Genomic DNA, 19,715 nt, shown 5'->3' with positions numbered 1-19,715 from the left:
TGTGCCTGAGTGATGCCCTGCTGAGGCAGGTGCTGCAACCTGGCCCTCTTCTCCGGGTGTGCTCATGGACCCCCCGCCCCCATGTGCTTGCCAGTGCCCCAAAATGTCCATCTCTAACAGCCACACACCCCTCCCCGGCCCCAGCCCTGAGCTGCAGGTGCCTCCTTGGATGTCTGGTGGCTTCTCCAATTCCTCCCCTCCGGGGCTCTGCTTAGCCCCGCTCGGTCAGCTCCTCCACCTCTTCTGCTGGTCTGACCTCTAAGGAGGGGGGCCTGGCCTGTCCTGTCCAAAGGAGGCCGTGCCTGGCACTCAGCAGGACGCTTATCAAAGCTGGGATGCTCTCCCGCCTGCCCAAACCCGACAGAGCTGGGAGTGGCCAGTCCCCTGGGAATGCACGCATGGGCAGCAGGAATGGGTGCGCTCAGAGGGCAGCTGTGGCTGTGGGCAAGCAGGGGGTCAGGCAGGTGACGGATTCTTGCATCTGCTCAGGAGGGATAAGGGATGTGGCCGGGGCCCATTAGAGGTGCTGGAAACAAGTCCCTGTGGACTCTGAGGTTCGGCTCTCAGTGCTGGGAGGAACGGGTGCCATTAGTGGGCAAGGGAGAGGGAAGCTGAGGAGAACAGGAGGAGGGCATTGGACCATCCATTACAGTTGCTGGAAGGTGCTACCTGCCCTCTCCACTGGGGAACTAAATGTCACTCAACACGCGAGGAGGACCGCATGGGCCGGGAGCACCGTAGATGGACAAGGCCCCGCCCTTGTGTGGCAGGTACACCTCACTTCTGTCCATGGCGGGGGAAGGGTGGGCATAGAAATCACCTGTCCTGAAGGTGCCAGGGCTCCCACTTAGGGGCTTCAGGCTCAGGCAGGAATCTTCAGAGAAACAGAAAGTGGGGCTGGGAATCTATGGGGCCCAGAAGCACAGGAAGCGTGGGGTGAGGGGGAATCCTCCCAAAGGAGGGTTTGTAAAAGAGCATCTGTCTGACCCAGAGCAGGAGCCCCGGGTCTGAGTCCCCAAAATTGGCCTGATGGTGGGTGCTCAGCCTACAAAGGCTCCATAGCGTCTCCACCCTCGTCAGGGCCCCGATTCCTGCTGCCCCCTCCCTGTCACAGTCCACAGATCCCCAACCTGCCACCCTTGGTTTCCCTCTGAATTGTGGTCCACGAAGGCCCTGCTCACACTGTCCTTTTCTAGGGTAGCCTAGGTCCCTTGCAGGGGTGGCGCCAGCCTCAGGGCGGAGCTCCTGGGCTATGATGAGCCTCCCCTCCCCCCAAACACACAGCCTGGCAAGGGCCAAGCAGCGCCCATGGGGTGCACGTGGGTGTTCCAGGAAGCGCTCTGAGAAGCCGAGGGAAGCATGTCTTCCAGTTGTCCGAGGCCCCATCTCACCAAGGAGGGTCCAGGGTGCTGGAGGCAGGATGGGGACAGGACAGGGACAGGGCAGCGTGTAAATCTGTTGGGGGAGGGGGTGCATCATCTGCTCTGCCGAGCGCCGGGCGGGGGGCAACCTCTGTTCACAGGCATGTGATCACAAAACACGTTGTTTGGGATAAGATGCCGGGAATTACACACAGGGGACCCTCATCTCATCTTCTAACAGATATTAGGGATCCTCACGTGTGCTGCTCTGAGAAGTGGACCAGACAGGTCCACCTCCACCCTTCGTGCAAGCACCTAAGTTAAAGCAAAACTCAGGTGCCGGCAGGACGGCCTCAGGTGGATTTTGCTCTAAGGCAGGGGTGGGCCCCTTGAGTCCCTAAATGTTAATCAGGTCATTGGGAGTGGACCCCCCCCCAGTCTCCCTGCAGCTTCTGTTGCACCTCCGCCCTGCCCTTTGTGGGCACATGGCTCACACCCACCCACAGCCCTAGCCCCTGCACAGCGGCCCCCACTGCTGGGCGAAGTGACCAAGGAAGGAGCTGGAACTCCCTGAGGAAACACTGAGGCAGATGCCTCCAGACTCCTCCCCTCCTTGAACAGGGAGCTCCAGCCCAGCTCTCCTTGGGTCAGGCTGACACCCACGTGGGGATGGGGCCAGGGGTGAGTGCCCACAGGGGCCCCAGGCAGCATCAGACCTTCCACCAGCTGCCGGAGCCAAGGCCCAGCGCTGCACAACTCATGAACCCTTGGCCAGGCGCTCAGGCATGGGCAGGACTCCCACTTTCCTCTTTCCTGCCCGGAAAAACCCACAGTCTTCCTGTCTCTGCAGAGCCTCTGAGGCCGGCAGATGGACAGACAGAGGCCAGGAGGGAAGTCTTCCCAAGTGTCTCTCCCTCTGCATCCTAACCCTCCCCACTCCAGACTCCTGTCCTGGCCCTGGCCTGGCAGGAGCCTGTGCTTCCTCTACTGCCGATCAGAGGAAAGTGTTTCCAGTCACGTAAGGGGCATGAAATATTTACTGGAATATTTACGGGACAAGCAGCTTTTAGCTGAGGGCCTGGGAACAGACAGAACTGGCTCCACGGAGAGAAGGGGACGGCATGGGTGGCCCAGCAGGCCCTCTCCCAGGGAGGGGAGGTGAGGGGGCCCCAGCTGGCCTGAGCTGGGGAGTCTTGGGTGAACAGCTGAGTCAGCCTGGGAGGGGTCTGGCCTGGTCCCCAGCAGCTCCTAGCCTCTTCTCTGCACCTGAACTCTCCATGTATTCCAAGACCAATGCCCTCTGCAAACTTCCAAGCAAGGAGGCAGCCTGGTGGGGTGGTTAGAGCCAGTGTAACAGGCCAGGGAGGGGGTGACCTGTCCCCGCGTGGGAGGCAGAATGACCCCTCCCACAGCGCATCCACACCTCAGTGCCTCGACCCCATGAGTAAGTTTCCTTACACGGTGAAGGGGAATCAGATTGGCAATAAGCTGACCTTAAAACAGGGGCTGATCCTGGGTCCCTGTGCGGGCCCAGTGTCATCATACGGTCCTAATGATGGGAGAGGAGCAGGAGGGCCAGAGTCAGTGTGACGGGGGTGACACTTGACCGGCCATTGCCAGCCTGAATGATGGAGGAAGGAGTCTCAGGCCAAGAAGCCAGAAAAAACTAGCAAACGTGTTTTCCCCTAGAGCCTCCAGGAGGAACCAGCCCTGTGACCCCTGATTCGGGCCGCGGGAGACGTTGCAGGACTTCTGACCTCCAGACATGAGAGAACAAACGCATGTGGTTCCAGCCCCTCAGTGCGGTGATTGTTTCATCAGCCACAGGACACTCAGAGGCCCCCACGCCTCCCAAGTGGCCAGTCTACTGCAGCCAACACCTCCCAAGGGCAGTGCCCGTCTTCCTTCATGGCCTCAGCCAAACCCTCAGCCTGCCTGCCAGGCGACTTTTCACCCATCTCTGAAGGGTACTGGGGCCCATGCTGCTGGCAACCTGCTTTCCCAGGACACTCTTTTAAGCCTGGGTGCCTCTCCTCACCCTCTGAAATGTAAGAGCCCTTCCCACCCAGGGACACAGGGCAGCCTTTGGGGGCGGGTCTCCGAGCACTTGCCCTGACTGAAAAGCTGGGACAAAAACAGACACTGAAGTACCCACAGAGCATAGCTGAGCCCCCAAATGAAGGGGTGGGCCCCCTCCTTCCATCTGCCCCCATGTCATCCGCTGCAGCTCTGCACCCCCCTCCACAGGGGACCTGCCTGTGCTCTGCTGGGTGAGGAGCAGGGTGTCTGCACTTGCCCCATTCCTCTCCTACATGAGGTCCCGAGACGGGGCAATGGCCTGTCCACTCCCAGCCCCTCTCAGATGGGTCTATGCTATGATCCTACTGTCCAGACCCTCCCTGATGGGCTTTCCTACATCCGTTTGTGTGGTGGACACAGAAAACTGATACAGCGCCCACCCTCCAGGAGCTCAGGACCTAGATGGAGACATGGTGTGTCCAGCTACCCAAACTACGAGGTAGTTGGCGATAAACCGACGCCCCACGGAGCGCCAGCAAACATGGATGGAGCCTGACTCTATGGGGTGGGAGGCAGTGAAAGCCAACGTGGTGACTGAACTTAAGGGTTGGCTGGAGCCTTGCCAGGCAGAGAGGCTGCAGAGATGGTGCTGGGGACAGGGTAGGGGATGGGAGAGGAAGCTGGTAGGAAGACCGGCCAGCCCACAGCCCTGGGCCTGAGCCCGTGATGGGGGTCACCCCAGGGTTAGGGGAATCCACCCAACGACCCCTCCCCCTGCCCCATTTCTGTTAGCACGCTCCTGTATCGTGGTCAGAAAAGAGATTCTGAGATTAGCAGAGGTCTATGATAAAAATGAGACTTGCGACTGCTCAGCCTTTACCCACGACTGTTAAACCCCAGAGAAAGTTCTTTGCTGCCCAGGGTTTCTGAGGAGCACCCAATGCCTCCCTCTCCCTGGGTGCCTGGGCTGGGTGCACATGGACAAAGAGCTCTGAGCCCCGAGTTCCCCTCCTCCAGGCAGGAGCCACTGCCCGGCCCTTACCTCGGATGCTGTGTCGGGAGGGGCCTGCAAACCAGGGCAGCAGCAGCAGGAATAGCAGGTAGACCAGCGAGAGCGCGTTGGAGCGGAGCAGGCAGGCTGCAGGGGGAGACGCATGGTTAGCAGGGCTGCACGCAGGGAATGGCCAATCCCATGCCCCCACATCGCCCCTGTGGTACATTGCCTTCTGAACACCACCCCCAACATCATCCTCTCAGAACAATGGCCCCCAAAACATCATCCCTTGAACACTGTCCCCTAACATCCCCCCCCCATGCTGTGCTCGTCATCCCTGAGAGGTTGCCCACCTCCCTGCATGTGGGAGCCACTGTGCTCAACACGTGACACATCACCTGTCACTTAGTCCAGACAACATGCAACATGCCATCTGTCATTTGGTGCACATCCACTGTCACACTGTGTCTCCAGACATGCCACCTTTGCAGCAGCCCCGCCCCTGTGGCTGTGCCTTCCCCCGAACCTCACACGTCACACTGAGTGGAACTGCCCAGCATGGAGCATTTGGCCTGGCTCCTGCCTCTGACTCTGTGTCAGCCGCTTGTTCCAGCCTTTCCTCTTATTAACTCAACAACACGTCTTTCCACCCTGTGGGTACTTTCCAGAGTCTCACTCTGTCTGGCGCTATCTCGACAAAGTGCAGCAGGGTGGCCAGGAAACCTCACTTGTCCCCCAGGAATAGCGTTATCAGAAGATAACGTGGAGATGCTGCAGGTTTGATGCAGATCTCATCACAGGAACTGGGAACCCACTTAGCCTTTCCTGGGGTGTCCAAGGGGCACTGCACGCTGCCCCAGGGGTCCAGCAGCACATAGGCGCCACTGGCGAGGCCCCCAGGGCTGGAGCCACCTCTGCCCACTCTGCTTTTCAATCACAGCCACTAGCAAGCTGGCCTAGGTTGACCCCAGCCCTGCCCACCCAGGCACAGGAAGACAACACAGATCTCAGCAGGCGCCAGTGCTCACCATGAATCTGTGCCCTCTTGTGCACAGCCCCACAACCCAGATGTCTATCACTGAGCAGGGGGACCTGACTCCTCTCCTTCCCACGGAGAGGCATGGGATAAAAGCCAGCTCCAGGGGCCGGCTGAGTGGCTCAATTGGTTAAGAGTGTGAACTCTGAGCAACAGGGTTGCCAGTTTGATTCCCACATGGGCCAGTGAGCTGCATCAGAGCTGAGCTGCCACTGAGCTGGTGAGAGCATGTGCTCTTAGCAGCAAGGTTGCCGGTTCGACACCATATGGGATGGTGGCCTGAGCCCCCCCGCCCCCTGCAACTAAGATTGTACACGGCACCGTGAGCTGAGCAGCCGCAAGCTGCTAACGGGTGGCTGCATGGCTCAGTGTGCAACAAAGTCTCATGGGATGGTGGACTTCACCCCCCTGCAACCAGATTGAAAGCAGCGACTGGACTTGGAGCTGAGCTTGTGCCCATCACAACTAAGCTTGAAGGACAACAACTTGACTTGGAGCTTATGGGTCCTGGAAAAACACAATGTTTCCTTTTCCCAATTCCCCAACACTGTTCCCCTCCTCAACTCCCCAGTAAAAATCTTAAAAAAGAAAAAAAAAAGCCATCTCCAGAAGTTGTCTGCTGAGAGGGGAGCCTGTTGTCCCACTTCCACTCTCTGCCCCTCAGACCCCCAAGTACAAGCCATGAACCTGGTCATGATACAGACCTATCCCTAGGAGCTGTCTAGACAGCCAGGGCTGAGACTGACTAGAGGTTGGCTGTGAACATGGCTACACAGACCATGTCTTCTGGGAGAGGCGACAGGGCCAGGTGGGATGTGTTAAAAATAAGCCACGTCCAGGTCATCTCCTCTGGGAACAGAATGGGCCAGAGTAACAGGCCTCTGGGGAGGACACCAACAGGCAGCACTTGTCTGGGAGACACTTTTGCACCCCACCCATGCCATCCAAGTACAGGGATGCCTCTGGGGGCATGACCCCGGCCCCTGCCTGCCTCATGGCCTCTAGCTGTCCTGCTCACCATGACCTTCCCAGGGTCTTCCAGAGACAAAGGCATCTGAACCACGCTGAGGGCAACTGCTGTTGCAGAGGCAGCACGATTTGCTGCCAGTCCATAGCTAGTAATGATGGCATCCCCTTGTGTGCTAGAAAGAAGGTTTGGTCCTTGGGGCCCCTGCAGTTGAAACTGGCCATAGCTGGACTCCATCAGTGGTCCCACCCCAGAGGCCAGGGCAAAAGAGGAACTCCTCCACACAGAACTCAGACCACTGAGACCCCAGCAGCCCCCCCTGACACTTTACCCCCCCTTCCCATGCCCAAGCCCATGGTCACCGGTGGAGCAGTGGGGTACAGGGGCTGTCCACACCTCTGCGTGCCCCCCATCCTTGCCAGGATTCAGGACCCCAGGATGTCTTCTAGAGGGAACACAGCCTGGCTCACATGCCCCTCCCACCTCCACCTCTACCTCCACCTCCTCCAAAGGCCCTGGGACAGTCTTTCGCCTAAACCAGGAGCTCAAGCATCTCAGGGGGAGTGAGAGGAGATGGTGGCAAGTGCAGCCAGCACTGCCTCAACAGAGCAGTTGAGCTGAGAGACAGCTGCCGCCCACACAGCGAGGCCAACTCTCATCTCCATCTTGTAGCCCCTGTGGTCAGCTGGCCCTCCTGGCCTGTTTCCACATCTGTACAGGGGTTAAAACTACCTGCCCGAAGGGTCATCAGGAGAGTTAATCCAAATCACAGATGTGAGGTGCTGAGTGTCCCTTTCCACCGACCCCTTGACTAAGTCCCTTCTAGCACCTCAGTGGCAATGGGCACCCCAAAGAACCACATGGTTGGTGCTGTGATCCCCAGCTCCGGGTCACCCGCCTTCCTTTCTGGACATTGTAGCATGCTCCCACTCCCCAGGGAGCTGTCCCTAAAGCTAAGATGCCTCCTCCTTCCATTATACACACCAGCTATAGCGATCAGCTCAACTCTAAATCTAAAGTTTTTCAACAATCATACATTTTAATTAAAAAAAAAATCAATCTGATCTGGCCCAACAGGCAGAAGGGAAATGCACTTATGGCAAAGAAGCCTTCTACAGTTCCTTTTTGTTTTCCAGAACTGCACTTTTCAGGCCGCTGGGCTCTGCCTCTCTCCCCACCACAGTGCCAGCCCAGCCCTATCCCCAGAAAGGTGGCACCCTCCCCTTTTATAGCAGCCTGGTGAGAGCTTCTCCAGCCAGGTGATACCAAGTCAGCCAGTCATCTGTCTGTCCATCCATCCATCTACCCACCCACCTACCCTCCATCCATCTACCCATCCATCCATCCATCCATCCACCCACCCACCCACCTACCTATCCATCTGTTGTCTGTCCATCCATCCATTCATTCATTCATCCATCCATCCATCCACCCACCCACCCCTCCATCCATCCATCCATCTATCCATCCATCCATCCATCAACCCACCCATCCAATCTTTCATTCACCCACCTACCCATCCACCTATCAATATATGTATGTATCCATCCATCCATCTATCTATCCATCCACCCATCCACCCATCCACCTATCATTGGAGTAAGTTTCTTCAGAAGACCTATTCTGCAGGTCCCTGTCCTCAGGCACTTATGTTCTGATCTGCCAGAGGCGCCAGACACTGAACAAGGATATATGCACCAGAGATGGGATTCAAAAGCCCATGACAGGTCATCTAACGTGAAGTAGGCACCAGGGAAGGTCCTGGAGGCAGAGGCACAGTTTCCAAGGAAGGACGGTTCTCGCCTCCACACAGTGTCCTACAGTGTCTGCAGCCTGGCTCTGTAAGAGACCCCAAGGCTGGGACAGGGGGAATGCAGAGTTACTGTTTAATGGATGCAGAGTTTGAGTTTAGGATGATAAGAAAAGTCCTGCGAATAGATGGTTGTGACAACTGTACAATATCGAGAAACGTACTTAATGCCACTGAACCGTACACTTAAAAATGGTTAAGATGGTAAATTTTATGTTATATGTATTTTGCCAAAAAAACAAATAAACAGTCCCTGAAATCAGTGAAGGATTTCAGAAACCAGAGCCTGAGAGGCAGGGGCTGGCCCGAGCCAGTCTGCTGCCGCCAGTGGAGCCATGAGGTGAGCAGAGGACCAGGCCTCCCCCATCCTCTCCCCACCCCCAGGCTGAGCAGGAGGAAAAGAGTCTCAGAGAAGCTCTGTTGGCCAAAAGCAGAAAATGGGAGATGAAGAGTCAGAGAGAGGGAGCAGGGTCAGAGCAGAGCATGTGGGACGCACTTTGGAACAGACCGCATGCATGGGCTGCTGCCCCCACCCCGGAAGGGTCCATGTGAGCCACAGCCCAGCACAAGGCTTGCTCTGGAGTGGAGAACAATGCCCCACCCACAGAGACATTCATTCATTCATTCATTCGTTCACCACAGCTGACCCTAGAGAAGACACTGTCAAGGCTCAGGGGGCACATCCGGCAGTTATGGAAAGGCAGTAAGTGCCCTGGGAGGCGAGCGTCTCCATCCTAGATGAGGAAGCTGAGCATCTAGCTCACCTAAGGGTCCCAGGATGTCTTGGAGCGCAGCCTGCCCGAGCCTTCCTGCCCCATCAGCGCCTGCCAGCTCGCCCAGCCCTGGCTGGTCTCCCTGACTCTAGCTTCTGCCATCAGTGCTGCCAGCAAGCGGGCACCGGGCAGGCAGGTGGCGCTTGGACAACTCTGGATGCCGGTCCAGGGGATGTGAGCTGGGAAACACAGGCCACTGGCTCCGAGGCCCAGCAGGGCAGCCCAGGGGTCAGGCTAAGAATAGGGGGGCTGGGTTATGTTCCCACCCTGTCGACGCCTCTTGTCATCAAGAACTGGGGACAGGGTGAGAGGCCAGCCAGCAGAGCAAGAGTGACCTTGGGCTAGCACAGGAGGAGAGGCAAACTGGCCTCAACAGCGGAACCTGGGCCAACTCTCGCATTCCCCTATTGTTCAGATGAGGAAACAGAGGTTCTCGGAGGGGAGGGCTTCAGTAATAGGTGGTATAGTCAGGCCTTTAGATCCAGACTCCTGGCTCCACATCCAGGGCTTCCGGAACACTCCGAGTCTGTCCATCAGGGCTGCTGGTCTAAGGGCCACTGTTGACTACGCATGCTGAGGAGGCCCAGGGCATCAGAGCAGAGTGTTTGGACGGGGTGGCATTGCTTTTGGCCTTGAAGCCTGGCTGACTCAGGGAAGGCAGAAGGAGGTTTTGGTCAGCCCCAGGCTCCAGCAGAGAAGGAAGAACTCAGCTGGGGAGGGTGTAGGAACCAAAACCATCAGAGAAAGGGGAACAGGGCTGCCCTGCCCGGGCAACTCCCACCTCCCCATCAGGAGCTGCCAGTGGCCAGGATGGTGACCTCATGGGAGAAATATGCCTTTTCCTGAGCCAGGAACAATAGGATGGGGGTGGGGGCAAGAAAGCCAAGCTGGGCAGGAAAGAGCTCCCTCATCCCCGACCAGCACAAGCTTAACCCCTCCCAGACCCTCACTCAGTGCATCAGATCTTTGTCCTGTAGATGAGGAAACTGAGGCCCGGAAACAGGACAGATGGCCCCTGGTCTCAGCTGCTGCCAGGTCAGGAAGGGAAGGCACACACATCCGGGACCATTCAGCTGCGACATTCCATGCAGAGGGCTGGACACCACAGCCACAGTTGCAGGGAGACGGGGGGCCTGCCGAGGGAACATCAGACACCCGAGACCAAGACTCCAGGTCATGTGCACTAGACACCCAAGACCAAGACCCCAAGTCACGCGCAGCTCCTGGGACACATCCTCCAGCAGCCAGCCTAGGCCTCAGCAGAGAGGAGAACGCCAGGCCCTGGAATCGCTTGGCTCGTCCCTGCCCCCTCCTTCCTGAGGGAACTCCAGCAAGGGCTGCCTGCGCAGAGCCTTGGTTACCCCATCTACAAAGTGGGGCAGACCACGCAGCACAGAGGGCTGTGATAGTGATGGGCAGGCACCTCACACACGGCTGCTCACAGGGTCTTCACAGCAGCCCTCCGAGGCGAGTAGTTGTAGCACCATTTGCAGGGAGGTTCCAAGAAACAGACCCAGCAGCCTGAGCACAACACGCCCTGCGACCCACAGGGTAGAACAGTAGCCCTAGGAGAGATGGCTAAAATTGCCAGTATCCCAGGGAGAGGCGGTGAGGCCTGGGCAGGTGGTGGACACACTAGGACCATTACCATCACTATCCCTGTGTACCTGAAAGGGGCATATCATTACCTCTACTTTGCAGGTGAGAAAACTGAGGGAGTCCCAGGGACTGGGGCTGATACCGCCTCCCCCCGGAAATGGTATGGGTCTAGGTGGCCAGAGGGCAGGGGAATGACGGTCACCCTTAGGCCAGTGTGCAGGGGCTGCCAAACTGGCCCACAGGACAGACTGCAGACAAACAGGCAGGAAGGGTTGGTCCAGGACTAGCAGGTCTGAAGGGGTAGCTGGTGGGCAGCAGGACCAACATAGGAAGCCAGGGCTGAGGCAGAGCTGCCCACCCTCCCATCCGGGAGCCAGAGCCTTGGTACCTGGAGGAAATGGAGTCAAGAGGGGCAGATGGAGGGGGTGGGGCCCAGATCCAGGGACAGCTGCCTGTCACACAGCTACTTCTTCCTCTTCCCACTGTGCTCTTGCTGGGGTGAGGCCCCAAGGGCCTGGGCCGAAGAGAAAAGGGCTGATGGCCAAGGGCTAAGTAGTCAGGAGGAAGTCCTGGAAGAATGTGGCTCAGTGGCACAGAGCCCTTGCCAGGAGCCAGGATACTTGTCACCGTTCTCCTCTGAGCCTCTGTCCCCCATCTGTAAAATAGGGCTGGAGTCTGCAATCTGGTGGTTCCACCCAGCTCTGCAGGACACAGGGGCCTCTCTGTGCCTCCGTTCCCTCAGCTGTTAAGTGGGAGGGATCATAACTATCGCCCATCAGAGGCTGCAGTTGAAACAGTGCCTGACACATAGTAGGAGAGAACTAAGATGGACCAATCTCTAAGGCACTGTTGGACACCACAAGCTACGGTCAGCCATGTATGCACACTATGGTTCCTCTTGTGTAAGACTAAAATTAAAACGCAAATAGGATTTGTGTACATAGATATATAAAAAGGCCCAGAAAGATCAACACCAAGCTGACGTCAATGTTCACCTGTGCAGGAGGGTCCTTGGCCCTATGTGTTAGGTTCCCATTTTTACAAGGAGAGCATTCTCATGTGTTACTAGAGTCATTACTAAGCGGGCTGATCAGGAGGAAAAAAGGAGGAGGAAATACGCCACAGAGAGGGGTTGGGTCGCACATCCCAGGCTCTCCTTTCACAGAAGGGGCTGGAGGCTGGGAAGGACATGCGTCATTTGAGTCCCCAGAGGGCCACGGCAGCAGCAGAACTGGACCCGGGGTCTCCCAACCAGGCAGACACCTTGTGGGCCTGCCTTCTGCTACCAGCCGGGCAAACCTCCTCAGAGGCCAGCCCAGGGACAAGAGACCCAGGGTCCCCAGATGACAGCTGCCAGGTCAGGCAGCTTCAGGGGGTGGGGGTCCTTGTCCCAGCCCCAACGCCTCCCCCAGCCTGCTGCACTCCTGAGTGTTCTGCCTTATTTGGCTTGGAGAAACCCATAAACACTTCTCTGCTAGCTTCTGCCAGCAGGCAGGCGGAGCAAGGATAGGAGGAAGAGGGAAGGGAGATATGGCAGAGGGGGTGTCCAGCAGTGACTGGCTGTCCCCCAACCCTCCACTGGAGCTGCCCAGGTAACTAGGTCTTACACTCCCACAGTGGCTCCCACAGAACTCAGGTGGTCACACCTGCCACGCCCCCCCCCAAGGCAGGGGGCAAAAACTGAACCCAGACTCAGGCCCAGACGCGACCCAGGGCTTAGATCAAGCCCACCTTTCTGGAAGAGGAAAGCTGGCGAGGTTGGCCTAGGCAGCCGGGCATCCCCTACCCTTTGGGATGAGAACTATGGTCAGGGTCAGCATGGGCAGTGTGACCTGGCACCTCTGATCTCCAGGCACACAGGAACCCTTGAAAAGCTCACAGGGTGAGAAGAGGAGCGAAGGGGGCCTGGCTGGCCCAGACCCCCCCTCACCTGCCATGCCCATAGCCCCAGCAAAGCCTGTTAGTCTTCCTGAAACACCTGGCACCTCAGCCATCTGCCCCTCCAATCACCCGCCTCCTGCTCATTACCCTCCATGACACATTTTGCAGCACATGCCCACCCAAGACCCTGTCCCACCTGCAGCACCCACCACCCTGGAAGCCCACCCTCATGAGGGGCCAGGGCCTCTCTGTCTCCTTGGCAACTCTGGCCCTGGCCACACACTAGCATTCTCAGAGGCTTCGCTCCTACAGCACCTTGGACAGTCGCTAGGGTGTGACCCTGTGTGGCATTCCCACCTCTGGGCCCAGCTCCAAAGAATAACGGAAGTTGAGAGAAACAAGGGAAGCATCTAATGCACACCCCTCTTTAGAGTATAGCACAGATGCAGGCACTGAGAGGAATGGTTTCGATAGCACTTCAGTTTACAAAGCTCTAAAAGCTCAGACCTTCACAGGAACCCCTTTCGTCTCACAGGAGAAGACGGAGGCCTGTGGTAGGAAAGCGGGTCTGTCTGCCTAAAGTCAACAGAAAATGAGGGTCAAAGAGGCAACATGGGCAAAGGGGAGGCCTGGGCAGAGGGAGGGGCCCTCGGCAGCCAAGGGACATTGTGTTACTTACTTGGAGCCCAGCCACGAACCCTGGGTGCTGTGGCACAGGTTTAATGAGCACGGTGTCTGGGTTAATTAGCATGGCAGCCAGGACACTGGTTTTATGGTTCACCTGAGCCGTGTAGGGCAGGTTGAGGACGACCAGGCCCCCTCCCCGCACCTGCTCCGTGAAGCCATGGGGAGTGCCTAGGGCCTAGGGGGGGCGTGGTGGCTGTTGTGGACACAGAGAAACCCCACAAGGGGGACAAGGCAGCCACAGGTGCCAACCACAGTCCTGTTCAATCCCCACAGGTTTGGAGAACACCAGCAGCATGCCACCTCCCAGCCCCACTCAGCCCCAGGCTGTTGATAAACCACCTGTTTAAGGGGTTGGGGGTGGGCAGCTGCAGACAGGTGACAGTGCAGGGGACAAAGGGACGGTGGTAGGCGAGGATGGCCACCTGCCCAGGGAGCATGGGTGGCCCACAGGGTATCCAGGGGCCCGGCAGACATCAAGAGGCCTACACTATGCAGGACAGTGGCCAACAGGCCCAGAGGCTAGGTGCTATGCCTGTGATAGCCCAAAAAGTGGGGAGGAGGACTGAACCAAGTCTTGGGGGGTCCCAAGCCCACCAGCAACGCCACCACAAGCATCACCCACGAGACTCCCACGTGAGCCAGGCTGATACCACTATGCCCATTTCACAGACGAACAGACTGAGCCTGTGAGACAGCTCCCTGAGGTAACAGCAGGTAGAGCAGGGGGGATCTGAACACCTGAGCCCCAGCTCTCAACCAGCGCTACCTCACCTGAGGGAGTCTAGGCCAGGGTGACACATACTGAGAGCCGCTCCTTGGGGGCACAGGTGGCCTGGCCTTGATGACCGTTTACAGGCCTCCCAACCCAAAAGTGTCCACAAGTGGAGTTGCCTCCCATTACCCCACAGCGGGCAGGTGGGCGCTCTCCGGGCAGGTGGGCACTCTCCGCACAGGTGAGCAAGGAGGCGCACTTTGTACTCCTCAAGCCTGCTCATACCGCCCCCCTCCCCCTCGCAGTGCTCAGCCATCAGTGAAGACACCCCTCACCCCCCACCGCCAGCCCCAGCACCGCTGGGAGCATCCGCTTTGCTGCCAGCGAAATATTCCCCTAGGGTCAGACCTGCCCTCCTCTCCTAGGACTCTCCCCACAGCTAATGTCCCCAGAAAACAGGGGTGATCATGACTGCAGCCCATTGTAGAAGAGCACATGTTTGCTATGCGCTCACATCCCCTGAAGGGGGTCAGCACTAACTACCCTGCCACAGCCGGATTCCAGGGCAGGGGTGGGGCCCGCGTTCTGCAGGGTGGAGACCCCTGACTGCCAGGGCGGGAGGAGACCAGGCTCTTATCTGCCTGGACATCTCTGCAGCTGACACAGGTAAACAGCGGGGAGGGCAGGGCTCCAGGAAGGGAGCAGTTTATGGACTTGGGGCCTCTGCATGGGCTGTGGTTTGGCAACTCCCTCTTCCCCCCCCAGAAAGGGGTCACAGCTGGGGCCTGCACAAAGAACCACAGTGAGTGGGTGACAGTCAGCCTACGTCATGGGGTCCCTAAGGCCAGCACAAGGAGCCCTCCTGTCACAGGGGAGGTGGGATGATGGGGTGCTCCGCCTTTCCAAGTGGGTCAGCCTCATGCAGGGCTCCAGCCTGATGATCCTCAGGTCACTCCCAGACCGCTGCCACCAAGACTCCCCAGGGACAGGCAGCACCCCCTCCCCCCCAGCTTCAAGGAAAGGGGCTCCCAGCTGAATTGTACCCCAGACAATGCAGGGCAGCTCCTGCCCCGTGGTGACTTTCACCAGGCCATACAGGGTCCTCATTGCACCCATATGAGCGCTGCCAGGCCTGACCGTGAGCTCTGTACCAGCAAAGGGCTCTGGGTGTACCATTTGCCAGAGCGTCCACGTTGGTCTTGTGACAGAGGATGCCTGTCCAGAGGGGGCACAGCCAGAAACAGCCATGGTGATAGGAGAGCAGCTCAGGAGTTGGACCAGGTGAGGCCTGCAGTTCCAGGTTATGATTCAGATCTGCCTGGTGTCCAGCTGGTGAGCTGGTGACTAACATGCTCGCCTGGGATGAGGACACTGCAGGGAGCAGCCCCTTGCGCAGGCAGGGCCTTGCTGGTGGCCGGGGCGGGTGGGCATGCAAGCAGCTCCTCCGTGCATGAGGCCAGAAGGCCGGGAAAGGCCTGAGGCTGCTGGCCCTGAGGTGGCCGCAGACCACAGGCAAGTGGCTGCTTCTTCTCCATGACCCTCCGTCTCTCATCTAGAAAATGGGACAGCAGTTCTGGCCCTGCCCTCCCCAGGTGACTGTGAGGCTCTTAGAGATAGACACGTGGGGAATGTGCCCATGATGGAGCTAGTAGAGGCTCTCTTGAGAGCGAGGGTGACTATGAGGGGAGGGGCATGCTGTAAAACTGAAGAGGGCACAGCCACTTCCTTGGTTTCTAGAGCGTGCGGAGGAGGTGGGTCTGGACAGTCCCCTCACACTATCTGCCTGACCCCATGAGTCCAGAGGCCTCTGGGACCACGCTGACGAGCACAGAAAGAAATCGGCGTGAAGCTCTGGGTAAACAAAGACGCTCTATGACCTGGAGCCACTCCCACAGCCACCCCTACCCCTGGATTCCAGGCTAATTGATGATTGGGTTCCTACAGACGTGGCCCCATCAACGGCACCTGAAATGATAGGAATGATATGAGGCCACACTGCACGGGGGACTCTTCTGAACTAGGACACAGGCCTCTCATCCAAGCCACGCACCTTGTCCTTGAACTTGGGCCACCCAAATCCTCTCACAGAGACAGAACCCACCCAGTACTGACTGCCCTCAACAGCCCTACCCAGAGCTGCTCAGGCTCCGGGGCGAGGGCAGCCACCTCGCTCCTCTACACGTAGGACAGGGGACGAGAGACGATCACACAGAGCTTCTACGAGATTACCCACAGCCAGTGCAGAGAGCTGGGACACATGGCAGGGGAGCGCAAGCTGTGAGTTAGGACACGGGTACACATCGGTTGCAAGCCCCTAACTAACAAACACACATGCACCAGCCCATTGTGCGTCAGGTGTGGTCGGTCATAAACCCAGTAACATGAAGAGATGGGGCCCCAGCTGGGGAGCCCACAGAGGGACATCAGCACAAAGGCCCTAGGGCGGAGATGTGCTGGAAGCTATCAGGGGAGTTGGAGGAGGACAGAGGGAGGGCATTGAGGCGAGACTTGCTGTGACACACACATGGGCCACACATAATGCCTGGGTCTCCATCACAGGAGACGGGACCTTCCCCAAGTCCCCTTCAGCCATCAGGCCACAAGGTTTCCCCATCAAGTTCTTTCACTGTGACAAAATTTAGCATAACCCACTCCATAGAGCTGTGGTCCTCCAAGTGGGGATCCCAGGCCGCACCATTAGCATCGCCTGGGAATTTGGTGGCAGTGCAGGTTCTCAGGCGTGCCAGGCCTTCAGAGGTGGGCCCTGCAGTGTTGTAACACGCCCCCCACACACACACCCTCCATGGAATGCCGATGCGCCCTGCAGACTGAGGACCTGCACTCAGGAACTAAGGACACGGGTGCACAGTTCTTCCAACTCAGAAGGAACAAGCAACATGCATATTAATCACAATCGATCAGGTTGTCGGAAAAGTCATGATGTATTTTTTTCTGTGTTTTTTTGTTGCAAAAATACGTCATGACTTTTCCGACAACCCAATACTTGCCACAACCTATCTTTTGACAGGGGTCTAGCCCGACAGTGTGACCTGGCCCTCCCCTTGAAGGACAAAGACCTTCTGTTCTGGTTGCATGGTGGGGGACACCTGTCCTTCTGGCTTCCTGTCTGCTGCTTTCTTGTAAGTCCTGCCTCCCCAAGTGGAGACGTGGCACTTTAGGAATGGAGTACAGCAGCTGGGCCCAGAGGCCACAGGGGCTTCCAAAGAGCTTCTGGGCTGCTTATCCCTTCCAGAGGCTACCCCTTCCCAAATTGGGGGGTCCACCCCAGGGAGAGCTGGGGCCCCCATATCCTCTTCAGCTCTGAGCACAGGACATGAGGTTGGGGCACTGACTCAGGCCTGCCCTGTGACTCAGCAGGCCCCTAGCACCCCAAGTCCTCGGGCCTGTCCAGTCTGGCTTGTGCAAATGGCCTCAGAGCCTGGTCACACACACAGGTTGTCCTTGCTCTCCATGGCCCTTACAGACATCTAGGGAGGAATGCCACCTGGCCACTTCTTGCTGGCAGGTGGGGGCGGGGTCACTGGCTCCTGGGACCCACCTAGCCAGGTGGGGGAGGAGGACTGCAGTCCCCTTCAGAACCTTGACCTTCCCAGGGATGAGGGAGCTGTCTGGGTGTTCGGAAGGGGGCTATCATCATCTCTGCATATTTCAGCAGGGGACTCAGACTGTCGGCCCTTTGGTAAAATTTGCTCTCTTGACCAGTTGTTCCCCAGCAGAGACCCACTCCAGCGGAGGCTCACCCCAGCATAGCACCTGTCCCCAGGAGGCCCCCTACAAATGTGTAAGCAAGTGAGAACCTTGCAGAACCAGTGTGAGGACGAGATGGCAGGTGACACCTGGTGTCCTTGGAGAACCTGATAGCTATCTCCATTCTGGATGAAGGCACCGGGTCAGGAAACTTGGCTGAAAGCTTGAAGGCGTGGCCAGAGACATCACGTGCCAATCAGCTCACGGTTTGTTTTCTTAAGAGTTGCAGGTTGTAACGGGGGAGCAGCAGAGCCAGAGCCACGGGGTGGGTGCGGTGGTTCATTATACCTGTCAGCTTGGGCACCCAGTTTAGTCAAACACCAGTCGTTTGCAGTGAAGGTATGTTTTCTTTGGGATTAACTTTTGACTCAGTCAACTCTGAGTAAAGCAGATGACCCTCTCGCAGTGAGTCACAGCCAATCGGATGAAAGCCTTCAGAACAAAGACAGAGGCCCCCTGAGGAAAAAGGAATTCTCCAGGCGCTGCCCTGCGGAATTTGGTCTCAAGATTGCAACATCAACTCGCGCCTGAATTTCCAGCCTGCTAGGCTGCCCTGCAAATTTCAGACTTGCCAATTTCTTAAAATAAATCTCCTCTTTGTCTTGTGCGTATCTATGTACACACACATGTATAAGTGTACATGGGTGTATATATACCGTAATATGTCAAATCTATCTGTATCCATTTGGTTCTGTTTCTCTGGGAAACCATGACTTGATTCAGCTGGTTTTGAGGTTCTGCACTGTGAACGCAAGACTGGCCTACCTGTCTCTGAGGTTCAGGCCCAGGTGGCTGCTTTCGACAGCTGTGTGGCTGCGGGGCGGACAGGGTGCCGGGGGCCCCACATGTTCTCTGGAAATTCAACAAGCTCATGAAGTGACCAAGGGAAAAATCAACACAGTCCGCTCATAACAACCGGCCTGGCCCCACCCCCAGGAAACCAGCCCCTGGAACGGGCCAGGACCACACTGTACTGAGTATCCAAGGGGATGACTAGCATGTGCCTAGCAAGATGGCTGGTGGCCTCCCCAGGCTGAACCCTGGGCGCCAGCAGGCCAGAAGTAGGCCTCAGTTTCTCCTTTTTATGAAAGGTCTTTGACCAGCTCACATAACAATTCACTTTCCTTTTCAAAAGATATTTAGATGCAGAGAAGCACAGAAAGTATTAAACATCCAGTCCCACTCCTCCTGCTACTGGCTGTTTGTCTCTGACACAATCCTCCGGCCAATGTATATTTTACAGAATGAAACTTGACTGATTATGCTCAAGTGCCCTTTGCTCATCTCCCCACAATTCCTCTCCTTCCTCTAGAAAAAAAAACAACAAAAAAAAAACCACTCATGAATTTCAGTATATCCTTCCAGGGCAGAGCCACTTCTGAGCTCTGGAATTCCATCCGGGGTCATTTACAAGGGGCATTCCCAGCCTGTGGCTGTGGACTCTTTAGGGCCTCAAAGCTCGCTGGCCTTCCTGGGCCAGGACCCATGCCACCATGGAGGTGCCAACCTCGCCTGTAAGTCCATCTTGGCCACTCCCAATTCCTGGGAGACCAGAACGCAGAGGCCCTGGCCGGCTGCCCAACGCAGTCCTGCCGACGGGGGCAGAGGTCTGGGCAGCTCACAGCAAAGGTGAAGAGGGGCAGGCCCTGGCCTTCCGCATAACCAGGCCATGGGGCTTTCTCGTCTCTTAAATCAGCTTTGAAACCTCCAGAACCGTGAAGCCCCAGCCTTCTGAGACATGGCTGAGGGGGAATATGGCTTTGCCAGAAACCACGCTTCCCCTCCCCTCATCTCAGATCCCCCAAAGTGTGATGTCATCAGCTCTCAGCCTAGGCCAAGCGCTGTCTCCCACCCCATCCCCCCACCCTGCGCGTAGAGGAGGAGCCCACAGTGGCGGGAGGCCACAGTGCTGTCTGCTCAGGAGGAAGGGGCTGTGCTTGGGAAGGAAAGGTCTTCACAAGTCACAAGCCAAGACCACACAGCCAGGGAGTGACAGAGCCAGGCTGGGTCCGCTTCCTCTGAGCCAGGTCTTTAACTGGGGGGCAGCCCCTTGCCTGCAGCCCCCCTCACAGGACTCAGAGCAACGAGGGGAGTCAGGGGACTCTAGC

The 19,715-nt window shown here is 57.5% G+C and overlaps 1 protein-coding gene across 6 annotated transcripts in view; it reads right to left on the bottom strand.

Moving 5' to 3' along the window:
- PIEZO1 (piezo type mechanosensitive ion channel component 1 (Er blood group)) overlaps positions 1 to 19,715 on the bottom strand; it is a 67,048-nt gene that overhangs the window by 30,051 nt on the left and 17,282 nt on the right. For all 6 annotated transcript variants that reach the window (XM_019654502.1, XM_019654497.1, XM_019654499.1 and 3 more), the window contains exon 2: positions 4,423 to 4,518. In XM_019654502.1, the coding sequence (XP_019510047.1) occupies positions 4,423 to 4,518 (96 nt within the window). The remainder of the gene's footprint in view (positions 1 to 4,422; positions 4,519 to 19,715) is intronic.

This window comes from Hipposideros armiger, unplaced genomic scaffold, assembly GCF_001890085.2.
Source record: "Hipposideros armiger isolate ML-2016 unplaced genomic scaffold, ASM189008v1 scaffold_224, whole genome shotgun sequence".
Taxonomy (NCBI): domain Eukaryota; kingdom Metazoa; phylum Chordata; class Mammalia; order Chiroptera; family Hipposideridae; genus Hipposideros; species Hipposideros armiger.
The sequence above is the reverse complement of the archived record's forward strand: the minus strand, read 5'-3'. Positions and strand labels throughout refer to the sequence as shown.